The sequence below is a fragment of the Lagopus muta genome, chromosome 1 (assembly GCF_023343835.1).
Source record: "Lagopus muta isolate bLagMut1 chromosome 1, bLagMut1 primary, whole genome shotgun sequence".
Classification (NCBI taxonomy): domain Eukaryota; kingdom Metazoa; phylum Chordata; class Aves; order Galliformes; family Phasianidae; genus Lagopus; species Lagopus muta.
This window is the reverse complement of record NC_064433.1, coordinates 52,410,015-52,428,840: the sequence shown is the minus strand read 5'-3', so window position 1 is coordinate 52,428,840 and position 18,826 is coordinate 52,410,015. Positions and strand designations below refer to the sequence as shown.

General features: G+C 41.7%; 2 protein-coding genes across 2 annotated transcripts in view; one reads left to right on the top strand and one right to left on the bottom strand.

The window, feature by feature from the left end:
- The first annotated feature begins 1 nt into the window (after position 1).
- Positions 2–17,666, top strand: FBXO7 (F-box protein 7). The gene is made up of 9 exons (XM_048933475.1): positions 2–295; positions 1,883–2,180; positions 3,591–3,818; positions 5,115–5,256; positions 6,095–6,178; positions 7,278–7,370; positions 10,500–10,676; positions 11,325–11,362; positions 11,574–17,666. The coding sequence occupies exons 1-9, from the start codon at positions 174–176 to the stop codon at positions 11,970–11,972; spliced, it is 1,581 nt and encodes a 526-aa protein (XP_048789432.1). The 5' UTR covers positions 2–173; the 3' UTR covers positions 11,973–17,666.
- The window catches only part of SYN3 (synapsin III), a 201,385-nt gene continuing 195,925 nt past the window's right edge, over positions 13,367–18,826 (bottom strand). The window contains exon 14 of the mRNA XM_048933466.1: positions 13,367–17,847. Coding sequence (XP_048789423.1) covers positions 17,715–17,847 — 133 coding nt within the window. The 3' untranslated portion in view covers positions 13,367–17,714. The remainder of the gene's footprint in view (positions 17,848–18,826) is intronic.

Sequence of the window (18,826 nt, the reverse complement as noted above, 5' to 3'; positions counted from 1 at the left end):
GCGGGGCCGGCCGGAGGCGGGGCCGGCCGGAGGCTGAGGCGGCTCCGCGCCAACCCAAACACCGCCACGCCCCGGCAGCCCTTGCGCCCGCCGCCCGCCACCATCGTTAGCCGGCGGGGGCCCGCACGGAGCGTCAAGCGGGCGGGTGCTCGGCCCCGTCGGCCCCGCCAGCCATGAAGCTTCGTGTGCGGCTGCAGAAGCGAACGGCGCCGCTGGAGCTGGAGGGGGCGGAGCCAACGCTGGGGGAGCTGCGCGCGCAGCTCCGCCGGGCCCTGCTACCCGCCTGGGGCTACAGGTAGTGCGCGGAGCGAACCATCCCGCGGCGGCGGGGGGGCGGCCGGAGAGCGGGGCCGTACCATGCTGGGTGGGGTCGGGGCGGCCCGGCCCATTTCTCTCTTCCTCCTCACTCCTGCTCGGGATGTGGCGCTGCCGCCCCCTGCGGGGAGGGGTCCGTAGGGGTGTGGGAGTTGCGCGGGGCCTGGCCCCGGGCTTGGCGAGGCGTCTACCCTCATATAGGAGCGCGGTCCGAACGGTTGTGAGGCGAAACTTAATAAAAACTTCCGAAGAGTTTTGCTGTACGGTTGTCAGCAGCAGAGCGAGGAAGGAGGGCGTACTGTGGGGAGTGCTAGCCTCTGAAATATGGGTTGTGACTCTGTTGGAGCTGATTGAGCGCTGCTGTGTGGCCTTTGTCTCACAGAGTGTTCGGCAGGGTGTCTATTTCACATAGTACAGAAGGGGACAGTCCCTGCGTCCAGATAGCACAGAAGGTTTCAGGTGTGAGGAACTCATGGCAGTCTCCATGGTCAAACCTGTTGCCTCAGCTGTTAAACACCTCCAGAAGTGGCCCGTTCCTGAGGCAGCTGAAAGGCTCAGGTTCAGTGACCCTTTGCTTTCCCTTGTAATGCTTTTATGGGCAATTGCGATACTTACCAAGCAGCTTCCATTAAAGTGTACATGGAGAGAAACAGGGGAAAAGCTTCAAACTTTAGTTATTTCCTCTCTCTTGCTATTATGTATTGCTGAGTATTACAGAATTACATGGTTTGGCAGGGACTTCTGGAGAGCATCTAATCCAGTGCCCTGCTAAAGCAGGTTCCTTACAGTAGCTTACACAGGAAAGCAGTTGGGTGGTTTTTGAGTATCTCCAGGGAAGGAGAGTCCACAACCCCTCTGAACAGCTTGTTCCACTGCTCTGTCACTCTCACAGTAAGGAAGTTTTTCCTCAAGTTCTTGTGGAATTTCCCACATTCCAGTTTGTGTCTTTTGTTCTGATGCAGGGCACCACTGAAAAGAGCCTGACCCCATCCACTTGACTCTTGCCCATTAGATTCTTATCAGCATTAATAAGATTCTGCCATCAAGGCTTCTCCAAACGGAGTGGTGCCAAGGCTCTCAGCCTTTCCCGATATGGGAGATGCTCCATGCCCTTCACCGTCTCATTGGCACTTTGCTGGCCCCTCTTAGAAATTTCCTGACTTTCTTGAACTGGGCTGCCCAGAACACAGCACTCCAGATGTAGCCTCAGCAGAGCAGAGGAGAGGATGACTTCCTTTGACTTGCTGGCCACGCTCTTTGCAATGCCAGTGGCCTTCTGGGCCACAAGGGCACACTGCTGGCTCATGGCCAGCCTGTTGCCCACCAGGACACCCAGGTCCTTCTCCACAGAGCTCCTTTCCGGGAGGTCAGCCCCTCACCTGTACTGATACATGCAGACATTCCTCCCCAGGTGTAGGATGCTATGCTTGCCCTTGTTGAACCTTACTAATGGATTAAAACCCAAAGGAATAAAATTTGTAGATCACAGTATGTTTTTCTAACTATACCTCTGTGTACAGCTATTCAAATGCAGCTAACCGTGCTTCCTTGTTCTGTTATTTTGCAGTTGTGATACAGAGTTTTCAATAACATTGAATGGCAAAGATGCTCTTACAGAAGATGAGAAGACTTTAGCTTCATATGGGATTGTTCCTGGTGATTTGATATGTTTATTACTAGAAGAAACAGACGCCAAATCCAGCCTACCTCCTGCCTCATCTTCAAGTCCTCCCTCACTTCAGAATGGTCGTGAGACATCCACCTTGACTCCCAAAAGTCAAGCTGACAGTCCAAAAGAAGAAAGGCTGAATGAACAGTCTGACGACCAGAAATCTCAAGTGGAAGCTCAGAAGAGTGACAGTAGGGTAAGCACATTGACAATGGGCTTGTATGACACAAGACAAAAAATGAGGTGTCTTACATCAGGTGATGCACTGCATAACAAAGAATCTCTTCAGAATATTTGCCTCCTTATGATTGTCTGATATTTGCCAGTTATTGGATGGAAGTCTGTGTTCATCATGTACTAGTTATGTCCCAGTTCCGACAGGTATCCTGAGATGTTTTGGGTTTTATATTTTTACAGAATTGCATGTCTTTTGCTGGAACATGCACTTTGTTTAAGGAAGTTATGAGTATTAGCTGCCTCAGCACTTCCTTGAAAAAAATTACTTCAGGTACCACAGAAATGCAGCAAATACTGAAATACCACTCACAAGTTGAGTGGGTGATTCCTTTCTCATGGTTAAACAGTTCTCTATGATTCAGGTGGTCTGCTTGGAATGATAGATCTGTCTATCCTGTGCATGAGGTTAGACAGGTGGCTCCTGCCAGTGCTTCAGAAGTGTACTGTTGTATGAACCCACACACCTATTTCCAGTTAATAGGCATGTCTTTTGCATATTATTCAGTGCTTTGTTTGTGCCTGTAGGTAGAATAGTTGAACAGATAACTGCATCTGCCCAATGCTGAGTCCTGTGGTGAAAGTAGTCTTTCTAGAAGAGACCCTAGGTGCCATGCTGCTTGGTGCCTATCTCATTATATGATTTTGTCCCTTCCTAGACAGGAGCTTGAGAATATGTTTATTTGTTCTTTGATTTTGGATTAGTTGTAAAAAAAAAAAAGAATAACTTACTACAACCTTTTTATGAGAAATATTGCTAAATGTATGTATAAAGCATTGTTTCAAAGTATAGGAATTAAGATTTAGTATCCAAAAAATTCTGAATAGTGAAGGAGAATATAGTTGGACCATTGTGCCGTAGGTTCTTCCAGGAGTAAAGTGTCCCTAGTACATTGGTGTGTGGGCATGCAAGCCAGTGCAAGAAAGGAAACAACAATAAAGCCACAATCTTTCTGAAATGTCAGCAGATGCATTCTGTTAATGATTCTTATAGCTACTTAAGCCTATTGTATTTGTGAGCAGTCTGAGTTAATGATGTTGGTTTCTTGCTATGCATGCTGGAGTACCACAGTAATTGTTCCTGTAAGCATTGCAAGAATTCCGATGAATGTTTTATAAGTTATTATCAATTGGCAAGAAAACGACAGACCTTTTTTTATTAAAGACTTGCATTATAAATATTGAAAAAATACAGAGGCTGTGTATATAATGCCAGTCTCCAGGTGGGATGCTAGGAAATGGAGATGAATTGAGACTGTAAAAGTTACATGGGAGATCTGTAGTGTAGACCTGGTGCCCACGAAGACTGCCAGACAGACCAGTAATACTGATACTATAATTTTCTGCATGTATCTTTTGTGATCTCTTGAAGGCAGGATCCAGCCTAGAATTTCCTTCTGGATTAGTCCCAGAAGATGCTGATCTGGATGAAGGTGCCGGTTCCTATCCTTCCGAACCTATGCTGTGCAGTGAGGCTGCTGATGGAGAGATTCCGCATTCCTTAGAGGTGCTCTACCTTTCTGCTGAGTGTACCAGTGCCACTGATGCCTTGATTGTCCTAGTACATCTTCTCATGATGGAGACAGGCTATGTACCTCAGGTATGTGCACAACCAAAAAGGAGATGTCTCAGTCAGCGGGAGAGAACTGTAGAATATTATAAGAACCTGTAATGCAAGGTGCCTCTAGAGATGTGCATCAGGCTGTTTGTATACAGTCAGCAGCCCAGTTGGCTGAAGTATCAGCGTCTCTGACTGGCAAGTATGGCTTAACGCTAAACACTAGAGCAGCTTTTAGGTGTAAAAGAGGCCTCCCTCCGTGTTCCTCACAGTCCTCAACTGGAACTCAGCTGATAACCTCCCATTTCTGCTTTTTACTGTTAAGCTTGTGTAGATGTGCTTGGATTGTAGCACTTCATTATAGTGCTGTCCTCAACATGAGTATAATCTCAATAGGCTACAGTTAAAATGGTGGCTAACAAGGCCTAGGTCTACCTAACTATTGTCACCTAACTTACATCATCTTCAGCAGGGTTCAGTTAGCCTTTGGTTTCACTAATGTCTGGAGGTATCTAGACTTAATAGACTTCATACTTAAGCACCTGTGGTTTTGTCTCTGTACAGTGAGATCATCTTTTCCCTTTAGGTTTTCATGCAGCTTGCATTACATGTTTACTATTATGTGGCTGAACATAAAATACTTGTTACCAGAGAAGGTAGTGTCTTGTTTTCCCTTGTGGTGCTAAAAGCACATGGAATTAGGTCTGTTTGACAAATATCAGTTTAATTAATTTGTTAACAATAGGCTATGGTACTATCCAGTGAACACATTTGCCATAGGGAGCAAAGTTTATTTCAATTTGTGGACTTGGAAGATAATTTTTGTGCAAGTTTAAGAAGAAAGAGAGACCTTGCTCGTCCTTGTGGTTATGTGTATCTCTTTCTGTGGGACTCCGTCCGAGTATTTTCATACTGAAATTGAAAGAAAAATTGTTAATCCACTGAGATTTTCAAATTGTTTTCAAGCTATGACCAGTCAGAGATGGCAGAAAAGGTGCAATGTTTTAAATGCAGAAAATTAACATACATTCAGGAGTTATCAGAATGTTGGAATGAATGGTAGAGTGAAGTGCAGACTTACACAGTGAGTATAAGTCTACATGCTGAATAACTTTGCCAGAAAGTGGCACAAAACAGAAATTGCTAAACTTGTCCTTAGATTTGCTGTTGGGTTTGGGGGAAAAAAGTACATACTCACGCAGTTTTAGTCTGTATCGTAATGCAGATTGGGACTAAACTGTAGATCTGAATTGCAAACACTGTTCTGGCGTTTTCAAACTGCTAAAAAGTCCTCTTTTTCCATCTGAAGATATGACAGTATTATCTGTGTATTTTCAGGGGACAGAAGCCAAGGCAGTGTCTATGCCAGAGAAGTGGAGAGGGAATGGTGTTTACAAGCTACAGTACACGCATCCCCTTTGCGAAGAGGGTTCTGCTGGTTTGACTTGTGTGCCTTTGGGAGATCTTGTTGTTATTAATGGTAAATTAGTAAAGTTTTTATTCTGGATATAGGTTGCTAAATATCAGCATTGCTTAGCAAGAGAAGACTTACATGAACTTCTTTGGAATCACGTCATTATCCAGATTGATGAGGTGCAAGAGATGCCACTTCCTGATGCGGAAAATTCTTGACATTTCTTGCCTCAGTATGAACTTCTTTCTCTCTAATGAGAATGGAATAATGTTTGGGGAATTCAGTTAGCATTTTTATTACAGTGTTGTAAAAATATGGGTTTTATCTCATTTCATTGAAACTGTGGTATACATTAATAAATACTAAAAAGAGATAGATTTCATCCATTTTATTTAGTCTCATACTCTTTGCAAGACTTAAACCATTTCTAGACTACCATATTCCTTAGTTCTAAGGTGTGTTCTTTTCTGTCCTTACTGAGACACATGAACATTCTCACTGTGGTCTCAAAAACCATGTGTGGTTTAAGCTGTTGAAGTTCTTCCTAGAGTTTATAATATCTGAATTGATATGTCTTCAATGACTGGTTTATTACAATGGCTCGTTACGTACCACTCCTAGCTCTATTAGATCTCTTTCCACGTAATAGAATTGTTGAAGACAATATTTGTCACCAATATCTTTGGTTATTCTTTTCAATTAGAAGTTCTGTTCTGATTTTCTGAAATTTCTATTTATCTAACTGCTAGCTGTCATTGGTATTTTCCTTGACAGGAGCTGGTAAGGGAGAAAAGTAAAACACCTCTGAGAGTAAAGCAGTAATGAAGTGGTCTTGGCTGTCTCTCAGTATGTTTTCAATTTTGAAATATCTCTTTTTTTTTTTTTTTTCTTTTGATGTTTGCAGCAACATTAAAAATCAACAGAGAGATTAAAGGTGTGAAGAGAATACAGCTGCTGCCAGCATCCTTTGTTTGCTTTCAGGAACCAGGTATGCACGAGCTATAATACTGATAATAGTAAACTGGGAAGTAGGTAAGTGATGTAATAAGTAAGGATAGTAAGTGGAGGACTAAGTGGGCAAAAATTAGCAAGACATAATAAAAATGTGATCACTCTTTAGATGGGCTATTGCTTTATAGTAAAAGGAATTCAGAGTATAGTATAGTCATTTACTTGTATTTTGCTGCTAAAATAATTTGAATTTCTTTGATTAACTGAATAAAGAAAGGATTTTGCAAAGATTGAGTCATGCTTTGTCCCTAGTGCCTGTTATTTATGAAGTCCTAAATGTAAATCTAAATTTCTGAGGCAGCAGTGCTGGATTAGACCCTCTTTTTTTCCCTGCTGGTCTGGACTTTAGAGGCTGGTGATACCTACCTTCTTACTGCGACACTGTAACTGTTATTTGTGTTATAAAACAGGTGCCAACCACACAGCTCTCTCCAGAAAGCCAAAATTAGAGGAGTACTAAGGTGGGGGAGGAGAAGGACAGATGGATGTGGATCCTTTGTGAGCAGAGGCCTGACTAGCCTTTTGTTTTACGATGTATGAATGAACCTCTTTGTTGCCAGTTGAGGATGACTTGGTGTCCTACACTGTGTCTCTCAGATCTCCAGTCACTGATGTATGAGGCTAGTCAAAAGGCTGTAGAGGAATAACTGAGCACTGACATGTCCAGGATAATGGTAGAGCCTTCTAGCTCTTCTTTCTTAGGATAACAGGATGGAAAAGCATTCTTGTCAAAAAAATGAATGTTGCAGACATTTATAGCATAGGCGTGTGCCACCTGGGCTTTGAAACAAGCTCTGACAGCTTGAGAGCCAGTTGGTTTTTGGAGAACTCATGTATTTCTCTTAATGGTGCTTTTTAAGGCCACGGGGTAGCCTAGCCTTACCACAGACGTAGGCTGTAGTTTCTCAATAAATTGCGATTCCATGGTTGTTACACACTCGTTGCAAACCTGGGCCCATCAAGATGACAGGCAGATCACCATTCTGTTGATAAGAAAGCCATGGTTTTTCTGCTCTTGCGTAATCATTGCATTATAACCTCTTGAAATTAAGCTTTTTATCTCTCTGATTTGATAGAAAAGGTTGCGGGTGTTTACAAAGACCTTCAGAAATTATCTCGTCTCTTTAAAGACCAGCTGGTTTACTCTCTTCTGGCTGCTGCCCGACAAGGTGAGAGAGATGATACTTAACTTTTGTGAATGGAAAGGGAGGGAGTCTGTGCAAAGTCTTGAGGTAGAAGTGTTAGAAACAATTCAGGCAGCTGCTCAGTGGTGGGTATGTGGAGAGTGAGAAAAAAATGGACATTCTAAAGAAATGAATCTTTGTATTTTAAAAGAAGTTAATATAATGATAATTTCCCATCTGTAATATTTGATTGCTCAAGATAAAAAAAAAAACAAACCAAAACCACCTCTTTCTACTCTCACTTAGGATACTGAGATGGAGTGGCTGTTTTCCATACTTGGTGATGAGAACAACATGCCACAGACACTTTGTGGGAGTGGTTTTGTATTTTGGTCCATTTCTTTGTGAAACTATCATACGTAGGTCACCCTGAAAGTAATGTCTCCTATTTATTTCCATGTAAACTGCAACAGACATGAAGAGCTCTATAACACTCTTTGATAGAGGAAATTCTTAGCTCCAAAACACTGTTTTTCAACATAGTCACTGCCATTAGCTATGCATTTTCCCTAGCTATGACCAAGAGCCTGCATGCTATGCTGTCAAAAATCTGCACCAGTGGAGGGTTTCCACTGTTTCACGGCTGCTGTGACAGCAACATTGCTAGGAAGAATGTTGCCCATGCAGTCTACCTTTCATTGGTCCAAACAGATTCAGAAGGCACCAAATCCAAACTGTACGATGGGTGAGGCAGGACAGTACAGCCAAGATAGGCAGTGTACTCCACTGTGTTTAAACTGGCACAGGGCCTGACATTACCATGATGCAAAAGGTTGTCTTTGCTGTCCTGACTCTGCAAGTTGGAGCCTTCAGCTTAGTTACTGTTGTGATGTGTGGTCAGCATTGATGGTTTGTGCACGTCCCAGGAAATCCAGGAGGATCATCCCTTTCCTCGCTTTGCCCATTGAGGGCTGCATCTTGAACTTTTTTATTGATGTGAAATTCACGTATCGCTGCTCTATGAACTGCTGTTTTGACTCTGGCTCATAGTGGTGACACCTCATGATTGATAATGGAACAGGAAGCTGTCGCTGTCAGCCTGGTACTGATGCAGTGGGACCTGACAGACTTGTATACATTCCTTTTTCTGGTTCCTATATGAGCCTTGGCAGGGCCTGTCTGACACAAACTTCTCAATATTCCAGTGTTGCCACCATCTTTTCTAACTCCTTGAAGCTGACACTCAGCTCTGTACATTGTTCCCTGGGTGTAACCCACTGATTTGCATGATGAGCTGACGAAGACACTCTTCGTTTCATTGTGTGACAGCTGTGTGTGGCCATCCAGAACATGGCTTGCCTTTCACATCACAGTTGCCGCCTCACTGTACTCACATATACTATTTCGTCTCCATAAATGTTCAGCAAATGTTGATAAATGTCAGTGGGTGCAGTCTTTTTCTGCATGGAAGAATTCAGTGACACACACCCTTGCTTCATACACACTTCCATTTCAGACGCCATTTTGTCAGACCTCCCCATCTGCCACACAGCAACAAAATGTAAGGGAATATTGGTGGGAAAGCTCAACCAGTAGAACTGGTTCAACAGAAAGTTCAACAGAAAGTTCAACAGTAGAACTGCAGGCACGTCCAGCCCACAGGCTGCATGCAGCCTGGCATAGCTCATCCTGCAGCCATCCCCTACCCCACACCATCATGGCAGGCTCTTCCCTGCTATGCAGTGCGGCCCAGCCCAGCCCTGGGCATGCACTCATGGCTGAGCGGCAGCCAAGCATTGCTGTGCAGTCGACACTGAATTCAAGACACAGGGGAGCCACAGTGCAATGCTAACTGAAGTTATGGTGAATAATTTTAAGCATTTTGATACATTGGCTAAATTGTCCTGTGAACAGTGAAATATTTGCAGTTTTCTGTTTTGATAAAGGAATTTGAGAAGATTGCAAAAAAAAAAATCAATTTTTTTTTCATATTTGCCATTTTTCTGTTTTCAGTTGACATAAATACATTACTTGTGAATTTTCACGTGGAATGTATAAAATTGCAATCAGATATTGATTGTGTCTCTTTACTAGACTTTCCTAAGACCTATCTCAGCAGAGAAAATAGCTCTGCTTCACAATCACGCCTTATTCCTGTCATCCCTTTTTGGCAATGCATTACAGGAAGGATAAAATCAGAAATCTCTGATGAGCACCATGAGAACTTGTTAAGAATTGCAGCCAATTCCATTGATTTGGACTGATGCATTAGTTTCACTGAAACAACATCAAATATACCACTAGTTTTATGTTTTGTTGCTTTTTTTAATTAATTTTTTTTTGTTACTTATATACATTAACTATATTATATATTTTATATGTGCCCCAAGACAATTCCTCTTTATTCAGTGTAGTCTACACAAGCCTGAAGGTTGTACACTCATGCTTTACCGCCTTACCGATATCTGCCTCTTAACGTCTTTGGCCAACATAATAAAATATGGATAAATATTTTATGGAATAATATATGTATATGGAAATAATATGTAATATGGAAAATAAAATAATGGAGGCACTAATTTTGGAGCAGACCTCTTATTTGGAAGTCTGACCCCCAAAACAGTCTTCTTACTAACTGGTTATTGAGGGCTTGGAAGGAATGGGAAGAAGTAATCCTAGCTGGTGTTTGTGAAGCAGTAGGAAATCAGGCTTTTTGTGTATAGATACTGCCATAAAAGAGTAGCTTAGTATTCTGAAGGCACAGTGGAATTCCTTCTAGACTTGAGTGTGGGCAGGTTTGATGTGAAACATGTGCTGTGTATTTAATATCTTTTTTATGGACTCTTGTAATGGGGCAGACCTTTTTCCTTTAGCCTTTGTTCTGTGTAGCCTGTAAACATAGTTAGGCATGCGGCATGTTTCTTGGGTTTACAGCTGTCAGTGGTGTTCAGTATAAAATGCCATTTGGCCTATTTCAAGAACTCCATAAATGTACTGCAAGGGGGAAGAGATATGTTTTCTAAGAAGTCACGTCATGGTGCTCTTGGAGAAAAATTGTTTAACTGAGGCATCAAAGGGGAATGATTTAAGGGAAAGGTTATGATGTCCTTCTTTTCTTCAGGGTCACCAGCTTTGCACCATTTAAGTAATTCTTCTATTTCCTCCACTTTGTAGCTCTGAATTTGCCAGATGTTTTTGGGTTAGTGGTCCTCCCTCTTGAGCTGAAGCTTCGGATTTTTAGACTTCTGGATGTCCGTTCACTCATCTCTCTGTCTGCTGTTTGCCGTGATCTTTATGCAGCTTCAAATGATCAGCTTCTGTGGAGGTTTATGTATCTGCGAGATTTCAGAGGTAATGGTGATACACATTTCCTTCAGTTTCATTCTCATGTGAGCAGGGGTAATTAGGTCTTACATTTTGATTAGAGGTTCCTCAGGTAGCCACTCTTGATTTTTAAATACTGCCATCAAATAGTCATTAGTGATACTAACCAGTACCAGTGGACTAGATGTAATTCAGGTGGGTATTCTGTTTTTTGTCCTGAAAAATAGTAAAAGTTGCCTGAGCCCTTTCTCATGGACCATGTAGTTCTGTCCATCATGTGGTACAAACTTTTGTTGTTTTCATCTGTTGCTCTAGCTACTTAGATGTACTTGCTATTGCAGCTATTTGAGAGTGGAGAGAAGGGATATTCCTACTAGAATTCCTCACAAGAGACTGAAGAAATAAGGTGGTAAAGAGAAATGCTGCTACAAATCAAATATGGGAATAATATTCTTGGGATTCTCTACAAGTTTTGGAGATGGTATTTTATGTAGAATATGAGTAGATTACACACTGAATGGTCCTACAGCTTTATTTTTTAAAAACACGCTATCCTTATGGAAGATGTATTGACCAGAGATGTTTTTTCATCTCCTTCTGCATGTTCCCACAAATCCTTGGCATGAGTGCTACTTAAAAGAGGTTGCTCATTTTGATTTTCTGCTTCTCTTGTAGATCCCATTGCAAGGCCTCGTGACACTGACTGGAAAGAAGTAGGTGGCTTCTCTGTATAATCTCACTGAGATTAGTCTACATGGGAAAATTTCAGGGCTAAAACAGAGACTTTGGGAGGCTGTAGTTTTGAGTTAAGTTTTAGTTTAAAAGTGGTGTTCCATAAACACAAGTTGAGTTTGGTTGGAGTAGGAGAAAATGAACATCAGTAAGAGACACTGAACCTTAAAATACTTTTGTTTCTGTCTGCAGCTATACAAGAAAAAGTTGAAACAGAAGAAGGAGGCCTTGAGATGGAGGCACATGTTTCTGCCGCCTACACCTCATCCAATTCCCTTTCATCCCAACCCATTTTATCCTAGTCCCTTTCCTCCCAACCCATTCCCATCAAACCCAATCTATCCCCCCATGATCATTGGAGAATATAGTGAGAGACCAACACTTCTGTATATTGGAGACCCAATTAATTCACTCATTCCTGGCCCAGGGGAAGCACCAGGCCAGTTTCCTCCATTCAGACCACATTTTGACCCCATTGGTTCCTTGCCTGAAGCAAACCCTACGCTTCCAGGACGAGCTGGTCCCAATGACAGGTTTCCACCTAGACCCAGCCGGGGCCGCCCCACGGACGTTCGCCGTGCATTCATTTGATTGCTGTTTTCTCCCTCAATGGATTTTCTAGTTCCTGAGCTTGCTTTCTAACTGCAGGACGTTGTAAAACCCAGGCACTAACATCTGCCTTCTCTTCTGATTGTGGCAAGAACTTGTTTGCATGGTAATGTTTTGATCCCAGAGTTAGGGTTTGTTAGTGTTCTGATAGTAGTGCTGTACCAGGCACTAAAGTCTCTTTCAAGATGGGCTATGACTTACAATACATGTTGTTCCCCTCCCACCTCTCCTCTTTAATCACCTGTGCTACTTAGAGACTAGAAGGATACTAAGTATTTGCTGCATCAGATAAGGAGCACTTTAAATACAAATCCTATCTTTTTCTGTCTTATTTGAAGAGTTTTATTAATTTGCCAGGAAAAAAATAGTTTGTTTCAAATCTACCTGGCTAATAATTTTTCTTAACAAAAAATCTACCACATCCCAGATAGAATAGGGTACTACCACTGCTGTGGTAGGTGTGTTTCCATAGATTTTTTCAGAGATTGCATTTTCCTTTTTTTGTTAGGTAAAAAGTATTTTTATGTTGTTACTTAATACACAAAGAATACAGGGAAGGGATTTTTTGTTTTAAGTGGAAATATTAGAACGCAAGTCAGTTCATTTTGCAAATAGCTGAGTGAAACCCATGCTACAGTGCAACTCAAAAGTCTGAACAGAAGCAGAGCAATTTTACAAAGAGCCAGCAGCAAAACTTTTGTCTTTTTCCTTGTTTGAACAGGTTGACTTTACAAATAAGTAGCTGTAGTACATGGCCGCATTTACTGTGCGTGAACTAAAATCGATGCAAAAATGAGTTTTTTCTGCCTGCCTAACTGAGGAATTAAACAGGTCGACCCAGCTGCAGTGGAAGTGGGAGCACAGCAGGAGAAACAACGAATTCTTACTTCAGTGAATTCCGTTTAATTTCATTAGAGCAGTGTCAAAAGTTATCTTGACAGAAGAAAACATGCTGTAGCATGTTAGAGCTTTCAAGTGTTGTCTTGTCAACTAATGAACAACTAACAACATCCCTGTTACAGTTTTCCTGATGAGATCTGCAGTGTGATACTGAAGCTCAATTAAAGGAAGACTGGGATAACTAAACTTTGTTAGAACTTTTCATTTCTTATTTTCCTTCTTTTTAAGATGGCTTATCTCAGTGTTTCTGAAAATGTAAATGGTACCGATGACTGTTGTGACGGCTGAAATTGCTTTCTGCAATCCTTTTGGAATTCAAACAATGGCAATGAATTACATTTCCTATTAAATACGAGCTGTTTCATCAGTAATACTTTTGTGCTTTTTCAGGTGACATTTCAGTGATTCATCTTTTGTTTCACAAATCAGCTGACTTCAGTTGGGTCAGGAGGTTCTCCTGTTAACTCTGTGGGAGTAAAATAATGCTTTTTTTTTTTCCTTTTTTCTCTCAAATGTTGTGTTTCTTTTTTCTCTCTCTTTTCCTACTTCAAAGCAACAGCAAAGCAATGCAAGTCCTGCCATTATTGATCCCACATAATTATCAGTAGAGCCTGAGGGCAGTGGTTCCCCTTCAATATCAAAATTAGCTTTAATATTTTCTGAAGTGCTTGAATTGCCTTGTTCCAGTGGAATTTTCATTTAAGTCTGTAGTCAGGCACTGTGGAGCTAACAGTGATTCTTTAAAGGAAAATGGAAGTCTGCACTGTGTGTCTTGCACCATTTTACCCTTGTGGTCTGTCCTTCAGAAATGCATACATAATACTCGGGCAAGATCATACACATTTAATAGATACTATTTATCCTGGATTTTGTCACTGGGACATTTGTTTGAGAATAAATCAGGCATCATTACAGGTACGCCAATGAGTGACCTGAAAGGTGTTCCTTCCCATTGTTCATTTGCACCATAGTGAAGACATTGTGAGCTAAAGATAAAGGAATTTGCCTTATCCCAAACTGTTGGGTTTCCTACAAAGGAATTTCCTTAATTCATAAAACAGCACATGAAATACAATGTGAATATCTCATGACCAACAGTATAAAATGACATGACAGAACAAAGGAAATACTTGAAAACCAGCCACTTGGTTATTCATCAGCTCTAAGGCAGGTGTAGGTGTCATTGCTGTTTGCAAACTCTTAGAAGAGACACAAAGGTGAAATGCTTGAGGGTGGCCACCATTCCTTACCTGTACTGTTCATTTGCATGCACTGCAGTCGCTTGGAAATTGGGAACTGTTACTCCTTTCTTTTTTTAATTTGCTTTACCTTATTCATGGAACTTCAAAGGACCATATTAAATGACCTAGTCATATGCAAGGTATAAGGTTTTACATACCCATCTGTGATAAGTGAAAGAAAGTACAGCTGCAGTCATCGGAGCAGAACTGTTACTCTAAGCCTTAGCTTTATACAAGATGTTTAATTGCATGAGAACATGAGTTACATTCCTCTTGAAATACCACACCTAGATATTACAAGAAAGACATGATGTTTTTTCAGTCTGTGTCTAAACAGCAGGATGTAAATTCATTTTCCAGGTGGTGAGTACGGGTGGGTGTATTAGTTGTGTCCCAGCTCCATCTTGGGCTGATTCCAAACGCACGCATCTATTCATGTTTCCTGGTTTCCATGTGAAGAAAATGAAAGCATGCTCTGACCAGGTGTTCAGTTTTCACAGCAGTAAGACCCCAAGGCATGCTGTGGGCCATGTCTACACTGTGATTTATACGTAACTTCCATTTACAACTTTTCTGTTGCCTTCTCAATTTCCTTTTACTTTAGCTGCTGCATTTGGGTACCTAAATAATGCTTAGATATACCTTAGTGCACCATTCATAACAAGAATATACACCTTTTATTACCTCTGTCTATTGCTTTGTTAGACTGTAGGGATTTTAGAATAGCCCAACATCAAAGGTGGTGAATCTGCTGCTAGCCACAACATCTAGTGTGAGAGTGCCCTAGTTGTACTGTTGGAACATTTATAGTATATGGTACAGAGTTTCATCTCTGTAATTCAGGATGTCAGCTCAGTATGTTCTTTAAAGCACTTTTGTGAACAGAACAGAAAATGCTTTTCAGCAACTATAGGGGTAGGAAAGATAAGCTGGTAGTGCCTGTTGCTGTTATGCATTTTTGGAGGCTGGATCAAGGGGAGAGCCTGTTCTGTCTGCTTGTCCCTTGAAAGGTGCCAGCTGGGAGCTGAAGGCAGATGAAGAGATCTGAGTCGCTGCTGGCTCTCAGGTGAGCAGTGCTGTCCTGTTGCAGTATTCAGTTGGAGGACAGTCCTGCTGTGTTTTAAGTGCAGCATCCACAAATGATCCAACTGTTGTGATAATCTGGAGTCAATTGAAGGGGCCATGCCTTACCAGTAGTAGTTACCTTTTTTTTTTTTTCTTTTCTTTTTGGTGTGAGTGCGTGTGTGTGTGTGTGTGTAGGATGTATTGATAAGAGAGATATACAAAGATCAGTAGGATAGAACAATTGAGGATTGTGGCAGTAAACTGCTACATTTGTCTGCATTTCTGGTGACTGCTTAGTAGGGCAAGACATAAGCCATGCTGAGGGAAGTGTTAGCGAAGGAAATCCTCTTCCACCAGAGTTGTATTACCTCTTGTCCATATAGTGGTGCTTGTTAATCTGCTATTGTTCTTGCCAGTGGAACAGTGCTCGAAGTCATTTGTCACTCTTTTATTGCTCCTGGAGATTGCAAAACAGCAGGGTCTGTTTTCTTTCTCAGACAATGACATGTGTTTATGATGCTGCATTGTAAGCTGCTTAGCAAACTTGGAAGGACAAAACAGAGCTGAAAAAAAAAAAAGGATAAATCATAAGGGAATTGAGTGGTTCTATAGTTCTGAACTTGAGATATAAATCATTGGTCCAGATGAGTCTCTTCAGAGCCTTCCAAGCTGGAAAAGCCATGCAGTTACTTGCCTGAAAGTGCACAGGTCACAAAAGCAATTATATTTGTGCAGGTTTGTTCGGATTGGTCGTATTAGGTCCGGATGACTGCATCGGATCTAGATGTTCATTACAGGTGCTGAAGGAATTGCTCATTTGGCTTCATTCCCACCAGTGAATCATGAGATCCAAGATGGCAAATACTGCTGTTGTTTTTTCCGATTTGGGGACCTTTATAAGTGACAGCTAAGATCTGTGCCTCTGGCTCAGATGTTTGTAACTAACTTAATGACCTTTCCTTCATTGGTATTCCTAAGTGCAACTGATGTGAAGTTGCAAAGGGAAACATAAAGTCAGAAGCCTGGCCTTGAAGCTGTGTGTATGAGTTGTGGCTCAAATAATTGACAGAAGAATGGCTTGCCTGCTTCCTCCTGGAGCCCTGCCTCGCGTATGTCAGGCGATGGGATGGGGACTGGTGCTTTCATCAGATGTATTATAAATAGAATTAGCATAATGCACGGGGTGGGCTCTCAGCTGGTAGAAGTAGCCATAGTTAGATTGATTTCTGCAGTTTTTTTCAGTTATGAATGTGGTTTGTGCCATTCCTGTTTTTGCTGTGTCCTAGTTGCAGCATGTTTGTATACGGCTTCATTCTATATTACAGTCTTAAGAAAAGCACAGCCAGCAAAAATCAGTCTCTGTCTTCTCCAGAAGGTCCTTACCTGCTTGGGGCAGTCACATACATGCCTTCCCATTGCTTGGTGTCCCTGGATGGACCCCAGCTCATCTTATTTCTAGATGACAGTTTTCCTGTTCCATCACAGGTCTGTCACCTTGGTTCGTTTTGCACTCACCCCAGTCAGTGGGAGTTCAAGGAGTGAGACAGGATTTCACTCCATTTCTCTGTCCAATCTGCATTATGGAACACTCAGCACCCAAGTATGTGCACTTCATCAGCTCTGCTATTAATTAAATATGTTCCCAGGGGACATACATAGCCAGATGTGATTAAGCCACCAAAGTGGATTTGTGTGGATTGTCGATTTGAACTCTACAGTGTTTCCTGGGGCAAGGAGAGAAGTTGTTTTCTCTGTGTGTGTGTGTGTGTGTGTTTGGAAAGCCCATTTCTCAGGTTATTTTGGATTTGAACGTAACATTTTTTTCTGAAGATTTGGGAATCACATGCTGGGGACATAAATGCAAGGCATGAAAAGTACATTTTAACTGCTATGAGCAGAATGATCTGGAACAAACTATCAGTCCATCTGGCTAACCTGCTCATGTGATCTTTGGCAGCTACCGATGCGTGGCACTGTACCTTATTTGAATGTAGTTTACTCTGAAAAATGACTTTAAGTGAAGTTGGTATTGTGAAGTTCCATAGTTCACTGTATTTCCATACTCAGGCTTTATCAGTTTGTGACTACTTGTTTTTTGCACATCTGTTTCTGAAATAATCCTATATTCTTTTTAGCTCAGCCTCAACAAGGATTCTGTAATTGGAAGTTAGTGATTGTATGGACTATATACAAAGCAAAATAAAATCTAGTTTTCACTGTCATAACTGTAGTCTCCACAGGGATTAGCGGGAGTAAAATTTGATTTACAACTCAGTCACTTGAACAAACATAATTCTGATTATGCACAAAAAACAATGAAATGATGCCGCTTTTATACAGTCACCTTTCAGGCCGTCATTGGAATATCTTCTTCGTATTAAAACAACTGTAGTTTTCTCAATTCCTTTTACCCAGGTATTAGCTGTAAATTGCTGGGTACCACTGAGTATATTCCAATATGACATTTGCTATACAAAGAGTGAGGGCTGGCCGAAGCACAAACCCAGCTGCAGGGCTGTTAATCGGAAAACAGGCTAGCAAATGATTTCCTCAAGTTGCGGATGGTCTCAGCTTTTGCTTCATCTTCATTGGCATTCCCCCTCTGAGATGACTCAGATATGCTGAAGGTGTTTGTCAGGGACTGCGATTTGCTGAAATGGAAAACAGAGTTGAAACTCAGACTCAGCAGGAGAAGGTGCTTTTTTACAGCTGTTTACTGATGCTTTGTGCTTCACTGCAGAGACACTCCAGAAAAAAAACAAAAAAAGCAAGGAGAATCTCCATATGCTAAGACATCCAGGAGCTGGGGAGAACAGGAGAGTAGGGGATGGGTGGCTCCAGTATCACAGTCCAGAACTCTTAACTGTTTATGAAGGCATTTGATTAAAAACCTACAATTGCCATTTGGTGCTACTCTTCCAACAAATACTGAGATCATGTAACTGTTAATACAGAAGAATAGATTTATACTGAAGATCACCTTTCTTTCACCAGCCACACCATGAATGGTGATCCATTTTGGGACTGCACAAAGTGGTAGCTGTGTCCCATGCAAAGTGTGCTGTTGCCTAGCCTCCTTGGCATGCCTACTCTGACTCTGCTGTGTGCACAGTCTTTTGGTTGGCCTCACTGGGTGTACACCCCCTAATGTTTTAGTTCAGATCTGGTCTGTGCTTATGAAATAAATTTCCTTTTTTTTTCTTTCTACTGTGCTTTGTCACTGAGTGGTTTCTCTTGTCCACAGTAGGAATTCAGCACAAGACCAGACTCTGAATTAAAGTTCCTGAATTAAAGTACAGAGACTGCGTCCTTAGCAATAGTATTTTGATCTGTTAGTTTTCCGCTCTCAGTTTGCCTTACTAATTGTTGACGTGATCACTGAAAATATGTTCCAGAACATCACTCTTCTCTGTCTAAAAACTCTCTTTACAATTCTAGCTGACATTCTATCACTGGTCTGTTTGTGCCAATTTTTCTTTGCACCCACTTGGTCAACACCAAACATTTTATTGCGAAACTCTCCTGCCCTGGTGGAGTCAGATACATTCCACCAAGGGTGGCAGAAAAGGCTGCTACAAAAGATGTGCAATAATTCAGTATTCCATCAGTGCTCTTAAGCATACAGTCACC

Coding starts and splice junctions, on each gene's coding strand:
- FBXO7 (XM_048933475.1), top strand. CDS start 174: ATGAAGCTTCGTGTGCGGCTGCAGAAGCGAACGGCGCCGCTGGAGCTG. Junction 6,179..7,277: donor TGTTTGCTTTCAGGAACCAG/GTATGCACGAGC, acceptor CTGATTTGATAG/AAAAGGTTGCGGGTGTTTAC. Junction 10,677..11,324: donor GTATCTGCGAGATTTCAGAG/GTAATGGTGATA, acceptor CTTCTCTTGTAG/ATCCCATTGCAAGGCCTCGT.